This window comes from Protomyctophum parallelum (genome assembly GCF_964188405.1).
Source record: "Protomyctophum parallelum genome assembly, chromosome: 21".
NCBI lineage: Eukaryota > Metazoa > Chordata > Actinopteri > Myctophiformes > Myctophidae > Protomyctophum > Protomyctophum parallelum.
The window spans coordinates 27681478-27705646 of NC_139713.1; the positions used below are offsets into that span (position 1 = coordinate 27681478).

A 24169-nucleotide genomic window follows, 5' to 3' on the forward strand; every position below is an offset into this window, starting at 1 on the left:
CCACAATGGAAACAAGTCCCCGCCAGGACTTCCTTGTGTTATCCTTTCAGCCCAGATGTATCACTGCACCTTGTGCTGTTTCCATTTCCGTCAAATAAAGTATTCAATCAATCAAAATATACATTAGGCTCTGCTTAATCTCTGTTCTACTCTGTTCAGTTCTATTCAGCACATCTCAAGGCTGTTTCTTTTCCCATTAAAACGTGTAGTCCAATTGGCCTGCAGTGTTCCAAAGCTCAAAGTTCTGCTGTCGTCTCGTCTGCACGTCTTAGACTATCATGTGTTCTTCCTCTCACACTTCACTCATCTTCACCACGTCTCACTCTCCTCTCCCTTGTCCTCTTCGCACTTCCACGCTCCTGTCGTGAAACACCTCCCCTGTTCCAAGTCCTAAATCCAAATTCCAAACTCAAGAAGATCCCATGGCCACCACACGCGGGGGCTGCTGTTGCCGAGAGGGGCGGAACCACACGCGTATGTCGCTCCTGGCCCGGGCTCGTTAAGGCAAAACGAAGCAATTAAGTGTCATTAAGCCGACATATGATAAAGCAAAGGAAGTAAACATTCTGAGCCTGGCTGTGAGTCCAGGCCTGGGCTGGGCTGAGTGAGAGAAGAGAAATGTTCAGGCAGATTGAGAGGGGGCGGGGGGAGAGAGAAGGAGGATATAAAGGAGTGAAAGAAGGAGGGTATGCGATAAGGAAAGGAATGAGCCGCAATGCAATGAGAGAGAGAAACATGGAAGGAGAGGTGGATCAACGAGGCAATGATCAGTGGCAGAATAAGCAGAGAGATGGGGAGGTGAAGGGAGAGAGAGGGAGGGAACCAAAGGCAGAGACGCTCGGCAGCATAAGGAAAGGCAGATGAAAAGAATCTCTTCCTAAAAATAGCGAGATCTACAGCCAAGCTCACAACTTGTTGATTGGAGATCCGCATTGGTACCCTCACAAAAAACATGCAGTAATCCTGGACTCTAAACTACCTCTCCCTGAGGGAATTCCCCCCCGTCAGGTGAAAAAAAGCAGCTTGGACTCCTCATGCATAGAAGGAAGCATGAGGTCAGTCCGCTGCCCCCCCCCCCCAGGTTGGCAGAGGAAGTGTAGCGCCCAAGATTACATTAGATAATTGACACTGTGGGTTGCAAAATCCTGGGATAAAAATTATAAAGAAAAAAAAGGAGATCCGCATTTTTTCTCCCCTGACTGTCATTATATGGCCCATGTGGTTAAAGGCCCAGGGGGGGGGGGGGGGGGGGGGGGGGGGTGAGCGTCTCATGATGCAGCATGCAGCGTCTGTGGGACAATGAACACTCTGTGGACACAGTGACGTCCTCTGTCCGTCACTCTACCACCTCTGTCTGCATGTCCTCTGTCTATCACTCTATCTGTCCTCTGTCCGTTGCTCCATCACTCTACCATGACGTCCTCTGTCTGCATGTCCTCTGTCTATCACTCTGTCTGTCCTCTGTCCATCACTCTATCACTCTGTCTGTCCTCTGTCCATCACTCTGTCTGTCCTCTGTCCATCACTCCGTTGTCCTCTATCCATCACTCTGTATGTCCTCTGTCTATCACTCCATCACTCTGTCTGTCCTCTGTCCATCACTCCATCACTCTGTTGTCCTCTATCCATCACTCTGTATGTCCTCTGTCTATCACTCCATCACTCTGTCTGTCCTCTGTCCATCACTCTGTCTGTCCTCTGTCCATCACTCTGTCTGTCCTCTGTCCATCACTCTGTCTGTCCTCTGTCCATCACTCCATCACTCTGTCTGTCCTCTGTCCATCACTCTGTCTGTCCTCTGTCCATCACTCTGTCTGTCCTCTGTCCATCACTCTGTCTGTCCTCTGTCCATCACTCTGTCTGTCCTCTGTCCATCACTCTGTCTGTCCTCTGTCCATCACTCTGTCTGTCCTCTGTCCATCACTCCATCACTCTGTTGTCCTCTATCCATCACTCTGTATGTCCTCTGTCTATCACTCCATCACTCTGTCTGTCCTCTATCCATCACTCTGTATGTCCTCTGTCCATCACTCCATCACTCTGTCTGTCCTCTGTCCATCACTCTGTCTGTCCTCTGTCCATCACTCCATCACTCTGTCTGTCCTCTGTCCATCACTCCATCACTCTGTTGGCCTCTGTCCATCACTCTGTCTGTCCTCTGTCCATCACTCTGTTGTCCTCTGTCCATCACTCTGTTGGCCTCTGTCCATCACTCTGTCTGTCCTCTGTCCATCACTCTGTCTGTCCTCTGTCCATCACTCCATCATTCTGTTGTCCTCTGTCCATCACTCTGTCTGTCCATCACTCCATCACTCTGTCTGTCCTCTGTCCATCACTCCATCACTCTGTTGTCCTCTGTCCATCACTCTGTTGGCCTCTGTCCATCACTCTGTTGTCCTCTGTCCATCACTCTGTCTGTCCTCTGTCCATCACTCCATCATTCTGTTGTCCTCTGTCCATCACTCTGTCTGTCCTCTGTCCATCACTCCATCACTCTGTCTGTCCTCTGTCCATCACTCCATCACTCTGTCTGTCCTCTGTCCATCACTCTGTCTGTCCTCTGTCCATCACTCTGTCTGTCCTCTGTCCATCACTCCATCTGTCCTCTGTCCATCACTCCATCACTCTGTCTGTCCTCTGTCCATCACTCTGTTGTCCTCTGTCCATCACTCTGTTGGCCTCTGTCCATCACTCTATCACTCTGTCTGTCCTCTGTCCATCACTCTATCTGTCCTCTGTCCATCACTCCATCACTCTATCTGTCCTCTGTCCATCACTCCATCACTCTGTCTGTCCTCTGTCCATCACTCCATCACTCTGTCTGTCCTCTGTCCATCACTCTGTTGTCCTCTGTCCATCACTCTGTCTGTCCTCTGTCCATCACTCCACTCTATCTCAGTGCTTCTCCAAACTTTTCACCCAAAACGATATGCATTGATAGATAGGTAGATACTGTAGATACTTTTATTTGTCCTTGTGGAATTTTGTGGCAAGCAGTCATCAGGATAAAAAAAACGACACATATACAGTACACAATACAAACAGATCACACCATACATTGACAGCTCCTCTCTTGCAGTGAAGGGAAAACAAAAGGCTAACAAGATAGTCATAGTTCCAAGAGGCATCACATTGCATTACATGTTTATGCACAGAACTGAGATGGGGCCTGCTTGTTTGTTCCGCCGACCCCCATCTAAATAATATGTTGTGCCCTATAGGCCAGGGACCTCCGAGAAGCAACGATTTGAGTTAAAAACCTTTGCTTAAAATTTTGATTTATTCAAAGATAATTCAAAAAAATAAAAAAGATTGCAGATCTACAAGCTCATCGCATCAAGTAGGCTGTTCATTTACAGGGGAAAACACCCCACAAAAGGTTAGAATATGAAGATAGGAGGCTTCTGCCCCGACAAAATAGAAGAGAACGTTGGAACAGATTGGATTAAACACGAATAAAACCCTTTCATAAAGGGAGGTTTGTCAACAACGTTGAGCTTGTCTGATGAAAGACAAACAACCCGATGAGTCATCCTGTATTCCGGAAGGATGGTGCCAGACAGACCAGAGCTTCAGGTCAGTGAGTGTATCCTACTGCTGTGTCGAGTGTGAATAAACAGACCACATGCTCCTTAAAGGTCCATACTGCTGGATTTAGTGTGAAACTGCGAATAGGGCACAGACTAGTGCAGGGTGTGGATTTCTGGTCCCACTGGACCACTGGATTTGTTTTTCATTTCATTTCATTTTATTTTAAGACTAGAATCAAGCCATCTAGGATCCTGGTAATAAAACCTTTGATTCTGTGAAGAAATATAAATAAATTAATATTTAACCCAATCTGGAGATTTCGAGATATCTTGTGAATACCTTTAATCTTTAATCCTCCTGTGCCAATCACAAGATCTGATAAAAGGCTAAACGTGTGTGTGTATGTGTGTGTGTGTGTGTGTGTGTGTGTGTGTGTGTGTTTGTGTGTGTGTGTGTGTGTGTGTGTGTGTGTGTGTGTGTGTGTGTGTGTGTGTGTGTGTGTGTTTGTGTGCGTGTGTGTTTCACCTTACACGTGAATTTCGCTTTCTATTGAAAATGGGACAATGGCTGAACAAATACTGTATCACAGAAGCCGCGATCATGACATATGCATCACATACACAGTCACACACACAATCCAGACACACCCGACCCCGGTAAGCACGCATGCACGCACACACACACACACACACACACCCCCACACAGACACACACACACACACACACACACACACACACACACACACACACACACACACACACACACACACACACACACACACACACGTTTAGCCTCGAGCCATAGGAAGTTGTCTGAAAGCATGTTTTTGTTCTTTCCAGGCCCAGTGGTGGTGTCACCTGATTCAAAGAAGACTGCATGGTTCCTGTGATGTCACTCTGTGTGATCTTGGCTAACCCTGATGATGACATCCTACAGAAACCAGAGTCCTTGGAATTCCCCCGTTGGGAGTTCTGGGAATCATCACATGTGGAACATCTATACTGGTTCCCAGTTGGCACCAGTAATGTAGACTAATGCAGTCACTCAGTTCTTCTATTCCACTTATTTGCATTCACGTAGTGCATCGTAGAAATATAAAAGTCCAGAATAGAGGGTATGTGCATGCATGAAGTGAGTGGCAAAGTGAGTTTAATGTTGTTTAATGTTGTTTAATACATCTGTTTGGATGTATGGGCTGTCAAGGCCAGAAAGTAGTTTTCTGCCACTCAATGCGTTCCCACATATGATGATGATGTCACAGTTTGTCACACGCATACCCTAACCTAAGCACAAAGATATTGGTGTCAAAATGTACTTAAAGTACCAATAGTAGAAAATACTAATTTATGAGCTACTAGGGTGGTGGGCACTGGCCTACTTGGAACGACGCAAGTTGGAAATGCACTCCCTGTGGTGGTGTGGAATTTGAAGTCGGTGGGGGGAACGGTTCTCGAGTTACGTGGATTACAGACGTACAGATACATACGTGCAGAGACTTGGTGCATTTATAGTTAGATATGTGTCCCTTTTATGACCATATGGAGTTCTTTGTCAGGCATGCCCAAATATGGAGTCTATGCAGATGTCAGAACAGGCTAGCTCCCATACTGTATATGGAGCCTGGGCATGCAGAGGCCTTTTGTGGCGGTTCTGGACAACCGTGGTCAGATCTATACTCGACACCGGGCACTGCACTCCCTGTGGGGGTGTGGAACGCGTGTGTCAAATTTGAAGTCGGTGAGGCGAACGGTTCCCGAGTTACGTGGATTACAGACGTACATTTATAGGGTTAAGTGCCATGTTGGTGGACACTTCAACACAGAGACACGTGCAGTTCGGTAGGTGTACCAGTGATCTTCTGTTTAACAGACGCCCTCTCTACCCACTCTGCTATGGCCACCCCAAGTACAAGTTATGTACACACACACACACACACACACACACACACACACACACACACACACACACACACACACACACACACACACACACACACACACACACACACACACACACACACACACACACACACACACACACACACACACACACACACACACACACAGCAGGATATCACTGAGGGTTTTTCTTCCTCTAATCCTCCTCTCCAATTTCAGTTTCCTGACAGATCATAGAGATTACTATTATGGTCTGGCAGAACGGTTTCCCACGGCGACAGATAAGGTCTCAGTGCTGAGACACACCCTGCCTGTCTGGTAGAGAGAGAGAGAGAGAGAGAGAGAGAGAGAGAGAGAGAGAGAGAGAGAGAGAGAAAGACACCCCCCCCCCCCTGCACGCGTGGTGTGTGTGTGTGTGTGTGTGTGTGTGTGTGTGTGTGTAGGGGTGGTTCTAAATAAGAACCAGCGATGGAAGACTTACCCAATAATGTTGATGATCTGAAGGTCAAAAGAATGTGGTGACTTAACTACTCAAACACCCAAATGTTTATATGATAAACATGATAGAGAGAGGAGAGGAGAGGAGAGGAGAGGAGGGGAGGGGAGGGGAGGGGAGGGGAGGGGAGGGGAGGGGAGGGGAGGGGAGGGGAGGGGAGGGGAGGGGAGGAGAGGAGAGGAGGAGAGGAGAGATGGGGAGGAGCGGAGGAGAGGAAAGGAGGGGAGGGGAGGACGGGACGGGACGGGACGGGACGGGACGGGACAGGACAGGACAGGACAGGACAGGACAGGACAGGACAGGACAGGACAGGACAGGACAGGACAGGACAGGACAGGACAGGACAGACCATTGTTAATCAAATAGAGGGAAATTCAGTTTCAGCCTCGCCCAGCTGAAGGCTGCTCAGATGGTGAGGGGTATCTGACTATCTGTTAGGGGGTAAAGTGCCTCGCTCGGGGACACTTCGCCACGACATGGGCGGGTGACCTTCTGATCAATTAACAGACGGAGGGGAGAGGAGGGGAGGGGAGAGGAAAGGAGAGGAGGGGAGGGGAGGTCGGTGAAGACGTGTGTTTACACAAGCGTCTGTCTGCCAGTGCCATAGACTCCCACCCAATCCCATGGGACTCTGATGGTCCACTTCCTATCTTTGGACAAATCAGACAACAGCATGCTGTTATTGAACAAAACACTAATTTGCCAAGAGTTACTTTATGAGTGAACTGGCAGAGAGAGTACACAACAGATATACTGTTAAGGCAGTCATATGGTGTGTGTGTGTGTGTGTGTGTGTGTGCAGGGCTTAAAGCAAAAAACAATCTGCACTGATCTCATTAAATGACCCCTATGAGATCCTCAGAACTGAAATCAGTCCCCAGGACTGAGAACTAAGCCCTGTGTATGTGTGTGTGTGTGTGTGTGTGTGCGTGCATGCATTCATGTGAGGGTGAGGGGGTGTTCCTGTCTGTCTTTATCTTCATGTTTGTGTCTTCCTCAGTGTTGGAAAGTCCATTTACTTATTGTGAGCTTGTAGATCGGCTGTATTCAAAAGAGTTTTCTTTTTAATAAATGTACATTTTGAACTTTTGAAATCAAATGGTACATAATGGCCATAATGATTACATTTACTTTTGGTACTTCAACTATATTTTAATGCAGATACTTTTGTACTTTTACTCAAGTACATTTTGAATACAGGACTTCTACTTCTAACAGAGCATATCTGCATTGCAGTATTGATACTTTTACTTAAGTCAAACATACTGTACATACTTCTTCCATCACTGTTCTAACTGAACTATAGTGTACTGTAATGTTCCCATGCCCAGAGAAGAGCCCAGGGGGCTGCTGGGATTTGGAGGAAGGAAGCTGTGTGGTTTGTGAGTACACAGCGACATCTGGCCGCACAGGAGGGCAGAACGCCACCAGGAGGACACAGAAAGACACAGGAGGGCAGAACGCCACCAGGAGGACACAGAAAGACACAGGAGGGCAGAACGCGACCAGGAGGAAAAAGAAAAACACAGGAGGGCAGAACGCGACCAGGAGGACACAGAAAGACACAGGAGGGCAGAACGCCACCAGGAGGACACAGAAAGACACAGGAGGGCAGAACGCGACCAGGAGGACACAGAAAGACACAGGAGGGCAGAACGCGACCAGGAGGACACAGAAAGACACAGGAGGGCAGAACGCGACCAGGAGGACACAGAAAGACCCAGGAGGGCAGAACGCGACCAGGAGGACACAGAAAGACACAGGAGGGCAGAACGTGACCAGGAGGACACAGAAAGACACAGGAGGGCAGAACGCCACCAGGAGGACAGAGAAAGACACAGGAGGGCAGAACGTGACACAGAAAGCAAGTGAATAAGCCTTGTTTAGTTCATCAAATGATTTATACCAGAGCTGGTCCCAAGCTGTGGCCTGGGAATATTGGGAGTGGATCGGCCAAATAATTAGCATTAAAAAAAAAACACACAAATATTTCATTGACGTTATAACAATAAACAAAGTGTTTGTGTGACCAGCACTCTGGCTCCTCTGGTGCGTTGTCAAGTTTGGCTTTCAGCATTTCCCTTCGACACAGCGATTAATTTGCTTCCATCTCATCCTGACCTCTACCTCCTCTTCTCTCACACCAACTAACTTCATGTCCTCTTTCACTACAACCATATACCATATGTATCTTCTCTTTGGACTTCCTCTAGGCCTCCTGCCTGAACCTTAATATCCTTCTACCGATATACCCACGATCCCTCCTCTGTACGTGTCCAAAGTCCAAACCATCTCAGTCTGGCCACTGTGCTGTCCCTCCCTCTGATGTACTCGTTCCTGATCCTATCCATCCTTGTTACTCCCAGAGAGAACCTCAACCTTTTAGTCACTGCTACCTCCAGCTCTGCTTCCTGTCTTTTCCTCAGTTTAGTGTCTCTAAACCATTCAACATAGCTGGTCTCTCCACCGTCTTGTACACCTTCCCTTTCATTCGTGCTGATATACTTTCCTATCCCACAGTCACACCTCACACTTTTCTCCACCCATTCCAACCAGCTTGCACCCATTTCTTCACCTCTTGTCCACACACTCCATTTCTCTGAAATGTTGACCCTAAGTACTTAAAGTCCTCCATTTTCTTCACGTCTACTCCCTGTAACCTCATACTGTTCCACTTGGGTTCCTCTGATTCCTCTGCATTCCATCCAGGGCATAATTATCTCCACCTCTCTAGGTTTTCCTCTACCTGCTCACTGCTCTCACTACAGATCTTAAGTACAGTACTTGAGTAAATGTATTTAGTTATACTTTACACCACTGACCATTTATCACAGTCACACAACAGGACATCTCTCTGTAGCACATCCTCTCTCACTAACGCATGAATGCACGGCACGCACATGCACACACACACATGCACGCATGCAGGATGTCTTAACATTAGTATCTGTGACAAACTCCAGCTGACTGCAGTAAACCTGTCATTGACAATGACATGAGATCCTGTCTTAGCCCGACGAGGTTTACTTCCCAGGCCAGATATAGGAAACACCATCCATCTCTCCATCCATCCATCCATCCATCCATCCATCCATCCATCCATCCAACCTGTCCAATGTCCAACCTGTGGGCCTGGATGGACACTAAGAATGAAATGATAATTGCAACAGTAGGTTGCAGATTACTATGAAAACCTGCAAAACCTTGTCAGTCACGCTAAAACCTGTCAGTCAGTCCGTCTGTCTGTCCATCCGTCCGTCACGCCTCGTGACACGCTCCATATATGGCCGTATCCATATATGAAGATCAACACTGACCTCATCAAATCCTGGATAGCCATGGAGAAGACTGAATCATCAGCAACTCCAAAATTGGTAAACTACCTCTGTATTTACAGTAACAAAACTGCTAGATCTCAATACATCAGTTGATTGTACCAGATCACAAGATAAGCTTTTGTTGAAGGTACCAAAAACTACTATACTAAATTGGGAGATATATGCCTTCAGGGTGTATGCTCCACATTATGGAATAATTGTCAAAACAAATTGAAGTTGAATGTCCTTGTTTCATTTACTACTTTTAAAATACTCTTAACTGACCTCACACTAGAGGAAGGCATATGCACCTGCTTTTTGTAATATTTGGTTATAAGGTTTTGTTTCTGTGTGTATGTGCTTGTGTATTCTATTTGTTGTACTGTGTGTCCATGTCATGTATGTAAATGTTCTATTTGTATGTTTGTATACAGGGCGCCATTGAAACAGAGACCCTGGTCTCAATTGGATTCCCCTGAAATAAAGGTTTCAATCAAAAAACAAAACAAAAACTCGCCAGCAACTCTACATCTGACCTCAAACAGTTAGATCTCCATAATATGGAGATATATATTATATGGAGCTGACCTGTTCCATATGTTGATCCATCCTCACCCATCATTCCTCTTCATCAGTCCATATACGGGCATTCCCAGACAGTTGTTTCAGCACGAATATATAGTAATATATGATAATATTTAAAGAAACCTTTTTTCTCTCTCTTTAAAAATAACTCTATTATTGCGTAAGTGTAGATGGTGTGCGGGTCATTTTACTGTATTCTATATTCATAAGCAGAACTTTAATTTATGCATCCCAGCTGCTACGGTAGCTCTGGATTAAAAGCCTAACAAAACTGACCTGAAGTAACACGACTGCAATGTCTGCTGACTGCACGGGAAGGCAACGAGGTCATGAGAGAACCCAAGAACACTTCCTTCCCCTTCCTGTTTGAAGAGGAAGAGGAAGTAGAAGAAGCAGAAGACAAAGATAACCTGGCGCATCTGACCTTTGACCTCTGTGTGTTCGTTAGGGGAGCAACGGTCAATCGAACTAATCGACGTACTAAATTATAAAAGCAATAATCGATAGTCGATTTTTTTATTATTATTATTATTAATTGGTTAATAATGGATCCCTATTTTGGGCATGTCATTGGCAATAATTGTGAATAGTGATTGCAGCCCCTCGTCTAACCCCTCTGTCTCTAAGTCAAGAGAGAGACAGAGAGCGAGACAGAGAGAGAGAGAGAAAGACAGAGAGAGAGAGAGAGAGAGAGAGAGAGAGAGAGGGAGAGTGCCAATGCAAAGCGGTATACAAATAGCATTGCAATCATAAAACCATGGATTTTTAAGACGACTAGACAACATAATCTCTCTACAAACATATACTTAGCCTGGCCCAGCCTGTGCTTTCTGGTCTAGAGGGGCGTGTGCCGGTACAGCGATCTGAGCACTGTGGGCCAATGTGAGAGAGACCTCTCTTATCAACGCCTCAGAGCTGATTGTGTTTGAGGGTCAGTCAGGTGACACTCGGGTGAAAGACCCACCAGGACGCCTCACTACCACCGACGGTTGTCAGTGCATGGTTCATAAACCTTTTAGCTCCAGACCCAGAAGAGAAATTAGAGATTTGCCAGGGATCCAAACTATTGAAAATATTCTACATAAACATTTGTTTTCTAATTGATGGGATTTTCTTTTCTTTGATTTCTTCTGGAAAAAACATAATTTTATTTAGTTTTTTTAATTAATGGAACTCTTTGCTTCTTTGGGATTTTTTTCTTCCTTTTCTAATGATTGGAAGTACCGTAATAATAACAATTAAAAACAAAATGTAGGAAACAAAAAGAATAAAGGGAACCATAAAAATGTATCTGCGACCTACAAATGGGTCCTGAGTTTGGGAAACTAGTATACATTTATACACCTGTTTTTTTCCTACCTGTTTTTGATGCGTAGCCTGACACCCCCTGTGGAGCTGGACCTGTTGCTGTCACGGCGTGATTGTGTTGGATGTGGAGGAGGGGGAGGAGGAGGAGGAGGAGGGGGGGCACAGAATGACGGGGGCAGATCCCCAGACACCTCAAAATATGAACCCGCACAACCCTCCCTGGAAAGAGACAGAGAGACACCAGAGAGTTAGGAGAGAGTTCCACGGAAAGACCATTGCTTGTTTGTTTGTTTCATTGCATTCATTCATCCACATTAGGTCTTTGTTGCTTGTACGCAACTAGTTATTACTTTTACAATGAGCGCAATGTCGCATTGCGACGCATTGTGAGCTTGTAGATCGGCTATTTTCAAAATATATTTGTACATTTGAAAACTTGAAATGGGACATTCTGCATACTGCATAGTGAGTACTTTCTACCTTTGGTACTTTAAGTACATTTTGATACCAATACTTTTGTACTTTTACCCAAGTACATTTCGTATTGATACTTTTACCTATAAGTAAAAAGATTGACTACTTTTTTCCACCACTACCGAATGGTGTATATACTCTCAGCAGGTGTGGCGTGGGAAACATATCACTCACATTGTTCCTCTGCAAACACAGAGGTGCTTTGGGTGGTGTCTGTCTCTGAACGCCTCAACTGGGATTCACAGAGACTATAATTACTAGCAGATATACCAGCATGCTATGCTTCGGTCCATTTGGTTTCTTTTTCACACTCTCAGAGTTACAAACAGATGACATAAACACTGAGGATTCTTTACCGAGTGCCTGCATGCCGGTGGCAATTTAGCGAGCATTCTTTTTAACGTATTTCCATGTTTATTGCTGCTAGTAGTGTGTGGGGGATTGCAGTGGTCTGAGTCAGTGCAAAGCTAGCTGGGACTCTGAGCTGGGTGCGGCTGCACACATGTTGTGCATCGATTAGAATCAATGCACACAGGGCAGATCAGCCAGCCCACACTCCAGATCCTCTGTCATCACCATGGCATTTACTGGGGTTTGACCCATGCAGTCTAGTTTAGGCATTATTATCAACATACGGTACAGTTATATAATTGATTCAATACATCTGTGACGTGTTGTGAGCTTGTAGATCGGCTATATCCGGTTTTGTGTGCACAGAAAAAAGAGCAGACCTGAGACCAAGTACAGAGCCAAAGGTCAAGTTTACAATGTATTGAGACCAAGTACAGAGCCAAAGGTCAAGTTTACACTGTATTGAGACCAAGTACAGAGCCAAAGGTCAAGTTTACAATGTATTGAGACCAAGTACAGAGCCAAAGGTCAGGTTTACGATGTATTGAGACCAAGTACAGAGCCAAAGGTCAAGTTTACAATGTATTGAGACCAAGTACAGAGCCAAAGGTCAAGTTTACAACGCATTGAGACCAAGTACAGAGCCAAAGGTCAAGTTTACAATGTATTGAGACCAAGTACAGAGCCAAAGGTCAAGTTTACAATGTATTGAGACCAAGTACAGAGCCAAAGGTCACGTTTACAATGTATTGAGACCAAGTACAGAGCCAAAGGTCAAGTTTACGATGTATTGAGACCAAGTACAGAGCCAAAGGTCAGGTTTACGATGTATTGAGACCAAGTACAGAGCCAAAGGTCAAGTTTACAATGTATTGAGACCAAGTACAGAGCCAAAGGTCAAGTTTACAATGTATTGAGACCAAGTACAGAGCCAAAGGTCACGTTTACAATGCATTGAGGGTTTATGTCGTAAATGTCAATGAATGAATCCAATAGGTCATCCAATTTGGCCTTGAAAAACGTTGAAGATGATGATCTATTTTACGTGATCTATTTTAACAACATGCATAGTCTGAAAACATAGGCTATAGCTCTTCTTTTTGTCTTCCGTCACCGTGGACCTCTAATATGAACCCCCAACTGACTGCTGGGTGTGATCGTGGACCAGCGCCTCTTTACGGAGCCCATCCAAAGTGTTACCGTGGACCCGGCCTCCTCACAGAGCACGACCATGGACTGCTATCATATCATTACACCACTAGACTATATCTTAATATTCTTATACACTATATATTATCTGACAACATTGCTATACCATATTATATTATCTTACAATATATATTACATTCATTATAATTGTTATTGCTACTTGCTACAACTTTTTGCCTGTATCTCCTTCCCTGTCTATCTTTCTTCTATTTATTTATTTCTATTTCTATCTTTGATTTGTGATGAAAGCCTTAAATGATAAAACCTTGATCTAACCACAGCATTTATTTGTTTATCAAGTTTAAAAGCATTGTCCATTATCAGACATTTGATCCGTAATAAAGACGCCCCGCATTGAGATCTAAGTCAAAGAACACAAGCGTTATGAGTAATTGACAGTGAACTAAGGCATTTTCATTTTATCCATTTAGCTTTACCCGGAGTGACTTACAAGTGTAACTGAAGTGTAGATTAGAAGTTCAGTTGCTGCTACACCATAGCAAAACCAATTTTCATTTGAAACTTTAGTCATATACCGTAGCTGATCAGACAAACATTTTAGACTAACTATGCGAGTCAGCAGTGCTGTGTGTGTGTGTGTGTGTGTGTGTGTGTACAGCATATGCCCTTGTATAGCCTACACACAGTATGCTATGTGCTAATTAGATGTGCATGACTGACTATACCAAACAAGACACAGAACAACCTTCAGCTCCCAGGGCTGTCCCCGGCCAAACCACACCAGCTGCAACTCCTAGTTGCAACGAGTTGCATGTTGCAAGGAGTTGCATGGCGACCCTTTGATGTGGTTATAGGGCTTTAGTCGAAGAAAACCATCATAGGAACTTGTCCATCTGGTGAAACAGTGTCCAAAGAGAAGAAGGAAGGAATGCAGCCATGGTTTTGTACAATATATGGCAATACAAATGCCTTGAAGGCATCTTTCTGTAAATAACAGGTGAAACGAGGTCAGTTATGCACACACGATATGTACATAAAGAGTATACATACATATACTGTATGTAAGCGCGCGCACACATGCATGCACGCACACGCACACACACACACACACACACACACGCGCACACACACACACACACACACACACACACACACACACACACACACACACACACACGCGCACAGTGGGCTATTCATTGAAGGAGTGAGGAAGAACAGTGACATACTCAATATCCATTGAAAGGAGCAGTGCATCAGTGGTCCATTCACACACAGGCTGACCTGGAATTTACTGTATGACAATGACAATGATACATGACTCAGTAACAACCACGTAAACACGCACGGCACACACGCACGGCACACACGCCATGCACACACGCACGGCACGCACGCCATGCACACACGCACGCACACACGCACGGCACACACGCACGGCACGCACGCCATGCACACACGCACGCACACACGCACGGCACACACGCACGGCACGCACGCCATGCACACACGCACGCACACACGCACAATAAAAAGCTTTTAAAGTTAAACCTGTTGAGCTGGTTAATGGAATGCTAAAATGCTTGAACATAGCCTGGACAGACGGACAGACAGACAGGCAGGCAGGCAGGCAGGCAGACAGACAGACAGATCCATTTTTTCATTGCAGAAAACAGTTATACACACACACACACACACACTCACGCACAGTCACACACACACATGCACGCGCACACACACGCACACACATGCGTGCGCGCACACAGAGTTAGCTAAGTGGTTGTCAAGGAGGCTTCATTGTGGTATGTTCCAGTAATGAGTGTGTTCTTTAGAACAGCTTCCAGAAGGTTGTGTCAACAGACGACAAAAGACCACCAGCACGCACGCACACACACACACACACACACACACACACACACACACACACACACACACACACACACACACACACACACACACACACACACACACACACACACACACACACACACACAGATTATTTCTCTCATCCTCTTGTCTCTCTGTGTCTTTCTGGTCTCATTTCCTGTGCTGTGTGTGTGCATGCGTGTGTGTGTGTGTGTGTGTGTGTGTGTGTGGGGGGGGGGTGGGGGGAGGAACAAATAGTGGCAGAGTGAGGTAGAGATTTAATCTAAATGTTGATCTTTCATCCGTACACGTCACTTTGGCAACAATTGCAGAATTAAACGCTTTTTGGGGCCTTGTAATCTATTTCTATCTACAGAGAGCTTATGTTGAAATTAAAAGTTAAAAGATGAAGCAGTAATGCGTTTCGGCTTGTAGCATGATTGTAGTATGATCAAGTAGTACTGCTGTGGGGCGTTAATTTGCACACAAAAATCACAACAGTGTGAAGTGAGTGGTGCAACTCGGGGTCCCCGGAACTTCCAGACCCACAGGAACAAGTCCAGGGTGCCGGCCCGGTTCCGGCGAGCCACCCCATGTCCGAAATGGTCGAGAAATGACAGAGTTACCGTGTGGGGGTCCTCGGGGGGTCCCCGGAACATCCAGACCCCCAGGAACGCGACCAGGGGGCCGGGCTGGTTCTGGCGAGCCGCCCCGTGTCCGAAACAGTTGAGAAATGACAGTTACCGTGTGGAGGTCCCTCTACTGTACTGTACTGTCACTGTACTGTCACACCCAAATTATCACATATACAGTTAATATGTGTATGTGTGTATTAGGCTGCACAATAGTGACACTTGGTGATGAAAACCAACCAAGCGCTATTTTCGTGCTCCGACACAGGGACCCAGGGACACAGCCAGAGACACACAAAGCTCCGTATATGAGTGGTTGCACCACTCAAAAAAAAGCCCAAAAAGTTAAAACTATGGAGATAAGAGGTTACTGCCCGACAGGCCAACAGCAACGATATGTAACACACTGCATTCATGTCTTTTGAAATCTTTGGGAAAGAAATTGCATTTTTCCTCAAGTACAAATACAAATTAGTCCATGACCCACAAATGGGTCCCGACCCATGTTTGGGAACCAGTGGTGTCTATTGATACGAACCAAAACCGGTGTGTGTGTGTGTGTGTGTGAGTGTGAGTGTGAGTGTGAGTGTGAGTGTGAGTGTGAGTGTGTATGTGTGCGCGCGTGTGACACACAGAGAGAGTGATAGTTTGAGGCCAAGTCATGACAAAAACAAAGGCACTGCCACTGCTGAGTCCACGAGTTCATCTCCATATGCAGCGTGGTGTCACCCTCCCTGCTGAACACAGCTGTCACATTCCACTGTCATTAATAGTCAACGTTTCCAAGCTGTTTACAGTGGTGTGAGTCTAAGAAAGGTCAACCTGTGTCACGAATGTCTAACATGAGCCCGACAGTGGCTTTTGATTTGTTTTGACTCCACACTCGTAATGTGACCTTACTTAAAGCCTAACTATGTAACGTTGTTTTAATGAGTACATTTTCAATTTGTCCAATCTGTATGGTAGTGTATGTTAAAGGGGAATTCCGGGCCAGCGCTTTTTTTTTTTTTACTGCAATCTGATGTTATTACGTTGCTGTCGGAAGGATAGCTCCTAACTAAAAAAAGAAAGAAAAACAATGAACCAATGAAAAGTATTAAAATGCACTTCAGACAAAACCTCTTAACTTCATTGGGCCCTCAAACTGTCTGCTAAAACAGCTAACTCCACCACCTCTCACCCTCTCATGGAAGTGACAATATATAAAGTCACAACTTTGATGAGGCAGTATTGCTTTGTTTTTTAAATAAACGGTTTTCTTCATTTCGATTTATCGTATGTCGGAGCTGCAATGCGCTCTGAATGGAGTTATAATTGTTCACTTGTACCACTTGTATAATAACATCAGATTATGGTATGAAAATGGTTCATCCAGAATTCTCCTTTAATACAATATAACAAATTGAATTGGGGTGATTGTGTTTTGTCTCCCTGCTCTTCTATTGAGACATTTAGATTGTGCCAAAGGTCACGTCTCACCTACTGTATTGATGATATGCCATCTTGCCAGCAAGGTGCTACCTAGGTGCAACTTCTCATAGACAGCCCATTCATCCAAACAGAAAAGTCCCATTTAATTGTATTAAATAATGTCAAACTCACCAACATTGCAGCTGTACGGAAAGCTTGAATTATTGTCTTACTATCTGCAAAGTGTTTCATAAACATCTACCATAGACATGTTATGAGCTACTTCCTGTCAAGAAATTCCTTGCAGATGAGTGTCAGAGTTTGGAAGCACTCGTTATCAGTAAAGCAAAACTCCTGCTGCCTCCTGTAGCTCATAACATGTCTACAGCGGATTTGTGTTAAACAAACACATTGCAGATAGAAAGACAATAGTTCAAGCTTTCCGTACAGCTGCAATGTTGGTGAGTTTGACGTTACTTAATACAATTAGATAGGACTGTTCTGTCTGGATGAATGGGCTGTCTATGGGAAGTTGCACCTACTGTAGGTAGCACCTTTCTGGCAAGATGGCAGCCATGTGCATATCATCAATAGATACATGGATCTGACACAAATTTTGACCTGATGGTCAAGATTCAATTCATCCCCCGAACAAACAGACCAGGCTCTACTACCTCAATGGAAAACATTTTAGCACTTGCGCAGGAAACCGCCGGGTTCAAATCCACCAGGTCTTCCACGTGGGCCAGCAAACATCTGCCTCTCAGACAAGAGGACAGGGGAGATATTGGGCTCATGCGCTTTAGGCAGTACTGTCATGTCTAAGGGTAGATTAGGTAGATTAGGTAGCAGTCTGAATATGTGTTGCTCTCTCGGTATGCCACAGATTCGGACGGTTTTAAGAGAGAGAGAGAGAGAGAGAGAGAGAGAGAGAGAGAGAGAGAGAGAGAGAGAGAGAGAGAGAGAGAGAGAGAGAGAGAGAGAAAGATTGACGGACTGATAAGGCATAAAACCATAGGGAGCTAATTACAGAGGGAGAAAACAGCTGTAGATAAAAGGATGCATGGACGGAAAAACAAATGACATAAGTACAGACAGACAGACAGACAGACAGACAGACAGACAGACAGACAGACAGACAGACAGACAGACAGACAGACAGACAGACAGAGGGAATGTATGTTTTCAGAGATGGGGGCGAGAGAGAGAGAGAGAGAGAGAGAGAGAGAGAGAGAGAGAGAGAGAGGATGAGAGAGAGAGTGTGTGTGTGTGTGTGTGTGTGAGAGAGAGAGAGAGAGAGAGAGAGAGAGAGAGAGAGAGAGCAAGCAGCAGACAAAAAGCCAACATGATAAACTGTGTCTGACACAATTAAAATAGTCTGCATTCCACACTGTCACACACGTTCATGAATCAAACTAACCTGTTGCCATGCCGGTCGCTGGTTTACATACAGTTCATCCAGGCACATGGTGCTCTTATCTAAAGTGACACTCAGTGATTAATGCTCACTTCATAGAACGCCAACATGATGACCTGTGCCGCCCGACACTGCAAAAACCCTGAGCGTTCCTTTAACTCTGAGAGAGTGTGGAAATGCATCCTTTACGGGCCCGAGTTAAAGGGGCACTCAGTGTTTTTGCAGTGTGGTAAGAAGGGGGCAATAGTGGGAGTCATAGTACTGTACTGACTGAGACAATATAGTCCCAGAATGATAGTGTATCACGGAGAAATGCTACAGTATGTAGAGAAGAATGTAACATACTTTCCTGTTTGCCAAGAATGACAAGGAATGCAGGGATGAGCACCTCTTAAGCCCCATTTAAAAATCCAGAAAATAGACCATCTACGTTTTACTTGCTCACAATGCATTGTGATGCAACTGTTGCAACATGCTGCTTTTAATATTATATTTAATATTTCAGAACATTTGAGAATAGTAATTATTCTTTTCTATCTGTAATATAATGCCAAAATAGGAACACCATAAGACACTCATCCCCATAAGAACAAAACATAAGACGTAAGACTACATTGTCCTCCTACTGTCTGTCTCTCCTACATTATCTTCCTACTGTCTGTCTCTCCTACATTATCTTCCTACTGTCTGTCTCTCCTACATTATCTTCCTACTGTCTGTCTCTCCTACATTGTCCTCCTACTGTCTGTCTCTCCTACATTGTCCTCCTACTGTCTGTCTCTCCTACATTGTCCTCCTACTGTCTGTCTCTCCTACATTGTCTTCCTACTGTCTGTCTCTCCTACATTGTCCTCCTACTGTCTGTCTCTCCTACATTGTCTTCCTACTGTCTGTCTCTCCTACATTGTCCTCCTACTGTCTGTCTCTCCTACATTGTCTTCCTACTGTCTGTCTCTCCTACATTGTCTTCCTACTGTCTGTCTCTCCTACATTGTCCTCCTGTCTGTCTCTCCTACATTGTCCTCCTACTGTCTGTCTCTCCTACATTGTCTTCCTACTGTCTGTCTCTCCTACATTGTCTTCCTACTGTCTGTCTCTCCTACATTGTCCTCCTACTGTCTGTCTCTCCTACATTGTCTTCCTACTGTCTGTCTCTCCTACATTGTCTTCCTACTGTCTGTCTCTCCTACATTGTCCTCCTACTGTCTGTCTCTCCTACATTGTCTTCCTACTGTCTGTCTCTCCTACATTGTCTTCCTACTGTCTGTCTCTCCTACATTATCTTCCTACTGTCTGTCTCTCCTACATTGTCTTCCTACTGTCTGTCTCTCCTACATTGTCTTCCTACTGTCTGTCTCTCCTACATTGTCCTCCTACTGTCTGTCTCTCCTACATTGTCCTCCTACTGTCTGTCTCTCCTACATTGTCCTCCTACTGTCTGTCTCTCCTACATTGTCTTCCTACTGTCTGTCTCTCCTACATTGTCCTCCTACTGTCTGTCTCTCCTACATTGTCTTCCTACTGTCTGTCTCTCCTACATTGTCCTCCTACTGTCTGTCTCTCCTACATTGTCTTCATACTGTCTGTCTCTCCTACATTGTCCTCCTACTGTCTGTCTCTCCTACATTGTCTTCCTACTGTCTGTCTCTCCTACATTGTCTTCCTACTGTCTGTCTCTCCTACATTATCTTCCTACTGTCTGTCTCTCCTACATTGTCCTCCTACTGTCTGTCTCTCCTACATTGTCCTCCTACTGTCTGTGTCTCCTACATTGTCCTCCTACTGTCTGTCTCTCCTACATTATCTTCCTACTGTCTGTCTCTCCTACATTGTCCTCCTACTGTCTGTCTCTCCTACATTGTCCTCCTACTGTCTGTCTCTCCTACATTGTCCTCCTACTGTCTGTCTCTCCTACATTGTCTTCCTACTGTCTGTCTCTCCTACATTGTCCTCCTACTGTCTGTCTCTCCTACATTGTCCTCCTACTGTCTGTCTCTCCTACATTGTCCTCCTACTGTCTGTCTCTCCTACATTGTCTTCCTACTGTCTGTCTCTCCTACATTGTCCTCCTACTGTCTGTCTCTCCTACATTGTCTTCCTACTGTCTGTCTCTCCTACATTGTCCTCCTACTGTCTGTCTCTCCTACATTGTCTTCCTACTGTCTGTCTCTCCTACATTGTCCTCCTACTGTCTGTCTCTCCTACATTGTCCTCCTACTGTCTGTCTCTCCTACATTGTCTTCCTACTGTCTGTCTCTCCTACATTGTCCTCCTACTGTCTGTCTCTCCTACATTGTCTTCCTACTGTCTGTCTCTCCTACATTGTCCTCCTACTGTCTGTCTCTCCTACATTGTCTTCCTACTGTCTGTCTCTCCTACATTGTCTTCCTACTGTCTGTCTCTCCTACATTGTCCTCCTGTCTGTCTCTCCTACATTGTCCTCCTACTGTCTGTCTCTCCTACATTGTCTTCCTACTGTCTGTCTCTCCTACATTGTCTTCCTACTGTCTGTCTCTCCTACATTGTCCTCCTACTGTCTGTCTCTCCTACATTGTCTTCCTACTGTCTGTCTCTCCTACATTGTCTTCCTACTGTCTGTCTCTCCTACATTGTCCTCCTACTGTCTGTCTCTCCTACATTGTCTTCCTACTGTCTGTCTCTCCTACATTGTCTTCCTACTGTCTGTCTCTCCTACATTATCTTCCTACTGTCTGTCTCTCCTACATTGTCTTCCTACTGTCTGTCTCTCCTACATTGTCTTCCTACTGTCTGTCTCTCCTACATTGTCCTCCTACTGTCTGTCTCTCCTACATTGTCCTCCTACTGTCTGTCTCTCCTACATTGTCCTCCTACTGTCTGTCTCTCCTACATTGTCTTCCTACTGTCTGTCTCTCCTACATTGTCCTCCTACTGTCTGTCTCTCCTACATTGTCTTCCTACTGTCTGTCTCTCCTACATTGTCCTCCTACTGTCTGTCTCTCCTACATTGTCTTCATACTGTCTGTCTCTCCTACATTGTCCTCCTACTGTCTGTCTCTCCTACATTGTCTTCCTACTGTCTGTCTCTCCTACATTGTCTTCCTACTGTCTGTCTCTCCTACATTATCTTCCTACTGTCTGTCTCTCCTACATTGTCCTCCTACTGTCTGTCTCTCCTACATTGTCCTCCTACTGTCTGTGTCTCCTACATTGTCCTCCTACTGTCTGTCTCTCCTACATTATCTTCCTACTCTCTGTCTCTCCTACATTGTCCTCCTACTGTCTGTCTCTCCTACATTGTCCTCCTACTGTCTGTCTCTCCTACATTGTCTTCCTACTGTCTGTCTCTCCTACATTGTCCTCCTACTGTCTGTCTCTCCTACATTGTCCTCCTACTGTCTGTCTCTCCTACATTGTCCTCCTACTGTCTGTCTCTCCTACATTGTCTTCCTACTGTCTGTCTCTCCTACATTGTCTTCCTACTGTCTGTCTCTCCTACATTGTCTTCCTACTGTCTGTCTCTCCTACATTGTCTTCCTACTGTCTGTCTCTCCTACATTGTCCTCCTACTGTCTGTCTCTCCTACATTGTCTTCCTACTGTCTGTCTCTCCTACATTGTCTTCCTACTGTCTGTCTCTCCTACATTGTCTTCCTACTGTCTGTCTCTCCTACATTGTCCTCCTACTGTCTGTCTCTCCTACATTGTCCTCCTACTGTCTGTCTCTCCTACATTGTCTATTAGAACAGTGGTTCACAGAGGTTATGATCATATTAGAGCAGTGGTTCCCAAACTTTTCAGCCCGTGATCCTAAACAGAAATGAGCTCAGCTGGGGATTGAACCCACAACCTCCCAATCTACTGTAAAACAAAATGTAAAAAATGTAATAAAAACATGCAGCCGTGTTTCAGAGATAATACCCTCAGCTGACCCATTAAGGTCCTGAGGCCGATTCTACAATGCCTTCTTAATCAGTAGTTCCCAAACGTTTTCATGTCAAGGACCCCCAAATTCATATGTTTTTGGCCGCGGACCACCCATCTGAAAATGCCCCCCCCCCCCCCCTCCCCTAGCTGTATAAGCTTGCATATCGGCAATTTTCTTCCCTTCCTCTCCTGAACATACTGAACACTCCCCTTCTATACTGAAACAGATGCAACAACAAAGATACTTTGACCTTGACGGTGACCTTGCCATAGAAGATGATTTATTTCCTTCTCCTCGAGTTTTACTTTGACTACTCTTTACTCTCTCTTTAACTCCACCCCTCTCCCTCTCTCTCTCTCTCTTCCCCACTTGCTTCTCTCCTCCCTCTACCCCCCCCCCCTTAACTTATCACCTGCCAAGTTCCTATTCTGAGGAAACAGTAGCTCTGCATGAGGTTGAGCGGCTGCCGCCGCCACCGCCCAGCCTTCTCTTCCCTCCATGATGAACTTCGGGGAGCACATCGTCCGACCCATGCTTTTGTTTGTCGCTCAGCCAGAACACCACTGTTTTTTTCATTCTATTACTTCTTTTGCATTGTGTCTGAAGGGACTCAGCCTCTGCAAACAAAGCAGATGCAAATAACGCAGAACAAAGGAGGAGCTGCTGAACACGCACAGTGGCCTAACCTGTTGAGCAGCAGCCTGCCATGCTTTGACCTCTCCTGTAAACATCTACAAGCTTGGCTATTTTCACTATACTCCTTAATAGTTATTGTACTGTACTGTACTCTGTACCATACTGTACGGTGCTCTGTAATGCACTGTACTCTGTACTACTTTACTGTACTATGTTTACTGTACTGTACTGTACTGTACTGTACTGTACTGTACTGTACTGTACTGTACTGTACTGTACTGTACTGTACTGTACTGTACTGTACTGTACTGTACTGTACTGTACTCACTCTGTGCTGTTGTACTCACTCTGGCCGTACTCATACATAGAGACATTGGCCTCGTACTCATACAGTACCTGTACATAGACACATACAGACACAGGGACACATGGGGCCAGTCATAGGAGCGTTGCCATGCACCGCTCAAAAAAGGTGGAAAAATGTATTTTTCTATGTAGGAAAAGAAAATGGTATTTTTACTGGAGTCGTGCATGGCGTGTGATTTACGCAGTGTGCTACCTCCCCATTACAGAGACAAGCAGGGGGTGGGGGGTCCCAGAATGATTATCTTAATGTGCAACATTGTGATCCATCAGAGGAACAATGCTTGCACTGGTGCAGTCAAGTCATAGAGTATATAAAGAAGGATAGAGACTGAACCGGCGCGAACCCCCCGCTATTCATATCAGTGGAAGTTGCTCAGTGGCGTTTTGAAGCACCCGGAAGGACCGTCTACTTCCGCAACCAAATTTCGGTTGGCAAATGCGGAAGTGCACCCGAGCGCTCAATGTTAAAGCCCAGCTGCACTGGTCCTCGTCATGAATCCACGGGTCCGCCTGCAGTCCCTCCTCTTGCCACTAGGGCCGAGCGCCTCAACGTTGGAGAGCCTCACTGGGGCCTTGAGTCAAGTTCATCATGAAATAATCATCATCCTTTAGTCACATGGTCGTTGTGGAACGCCTAACATTTATAATGAATGCTTTCAGGCTAATAACACAATAACACAGCTGCCCTGCACGGCCTAACCTTTGAGAGGTGAAACGATACTTTATCCCTTTGGGAGAAAACACACACACACGCACGACGCAAAGTACACACACATGAATAAAATATGAGTATTTTGAACACAAGCAT

The 24169-nt window shown here is 45.4% G+C and overlaps 1 protein-coding gene across 1 annotated transcript in view; it reads right to left on the reverse strand.

Moving 5' to 3' along the window:
• shroom3 (shroom family member 3) overlaps positions 1-24169 on the reverse strand; it is a 78868-nt gene that overhangs the window by 36261 nt on the left and 18438 nt on the right. The window contains exons 3-5 of the mRNA XM_083793345.1: positions 11188-11355; positions 10136-10190; positions 7238-7855 (exon numbers count right to left, since the gene is read on the reverse strand). Coding sequence (XP_083649471.1) covers positions 7238-7855; positions 10136-10190; positions 11188-11355 — 841 coding nt within the window. The remainder of the gene's footprint in view (positions 1-7237; positions 7856-10135; positions 10191-11187; positions 11356-24169) is intronic.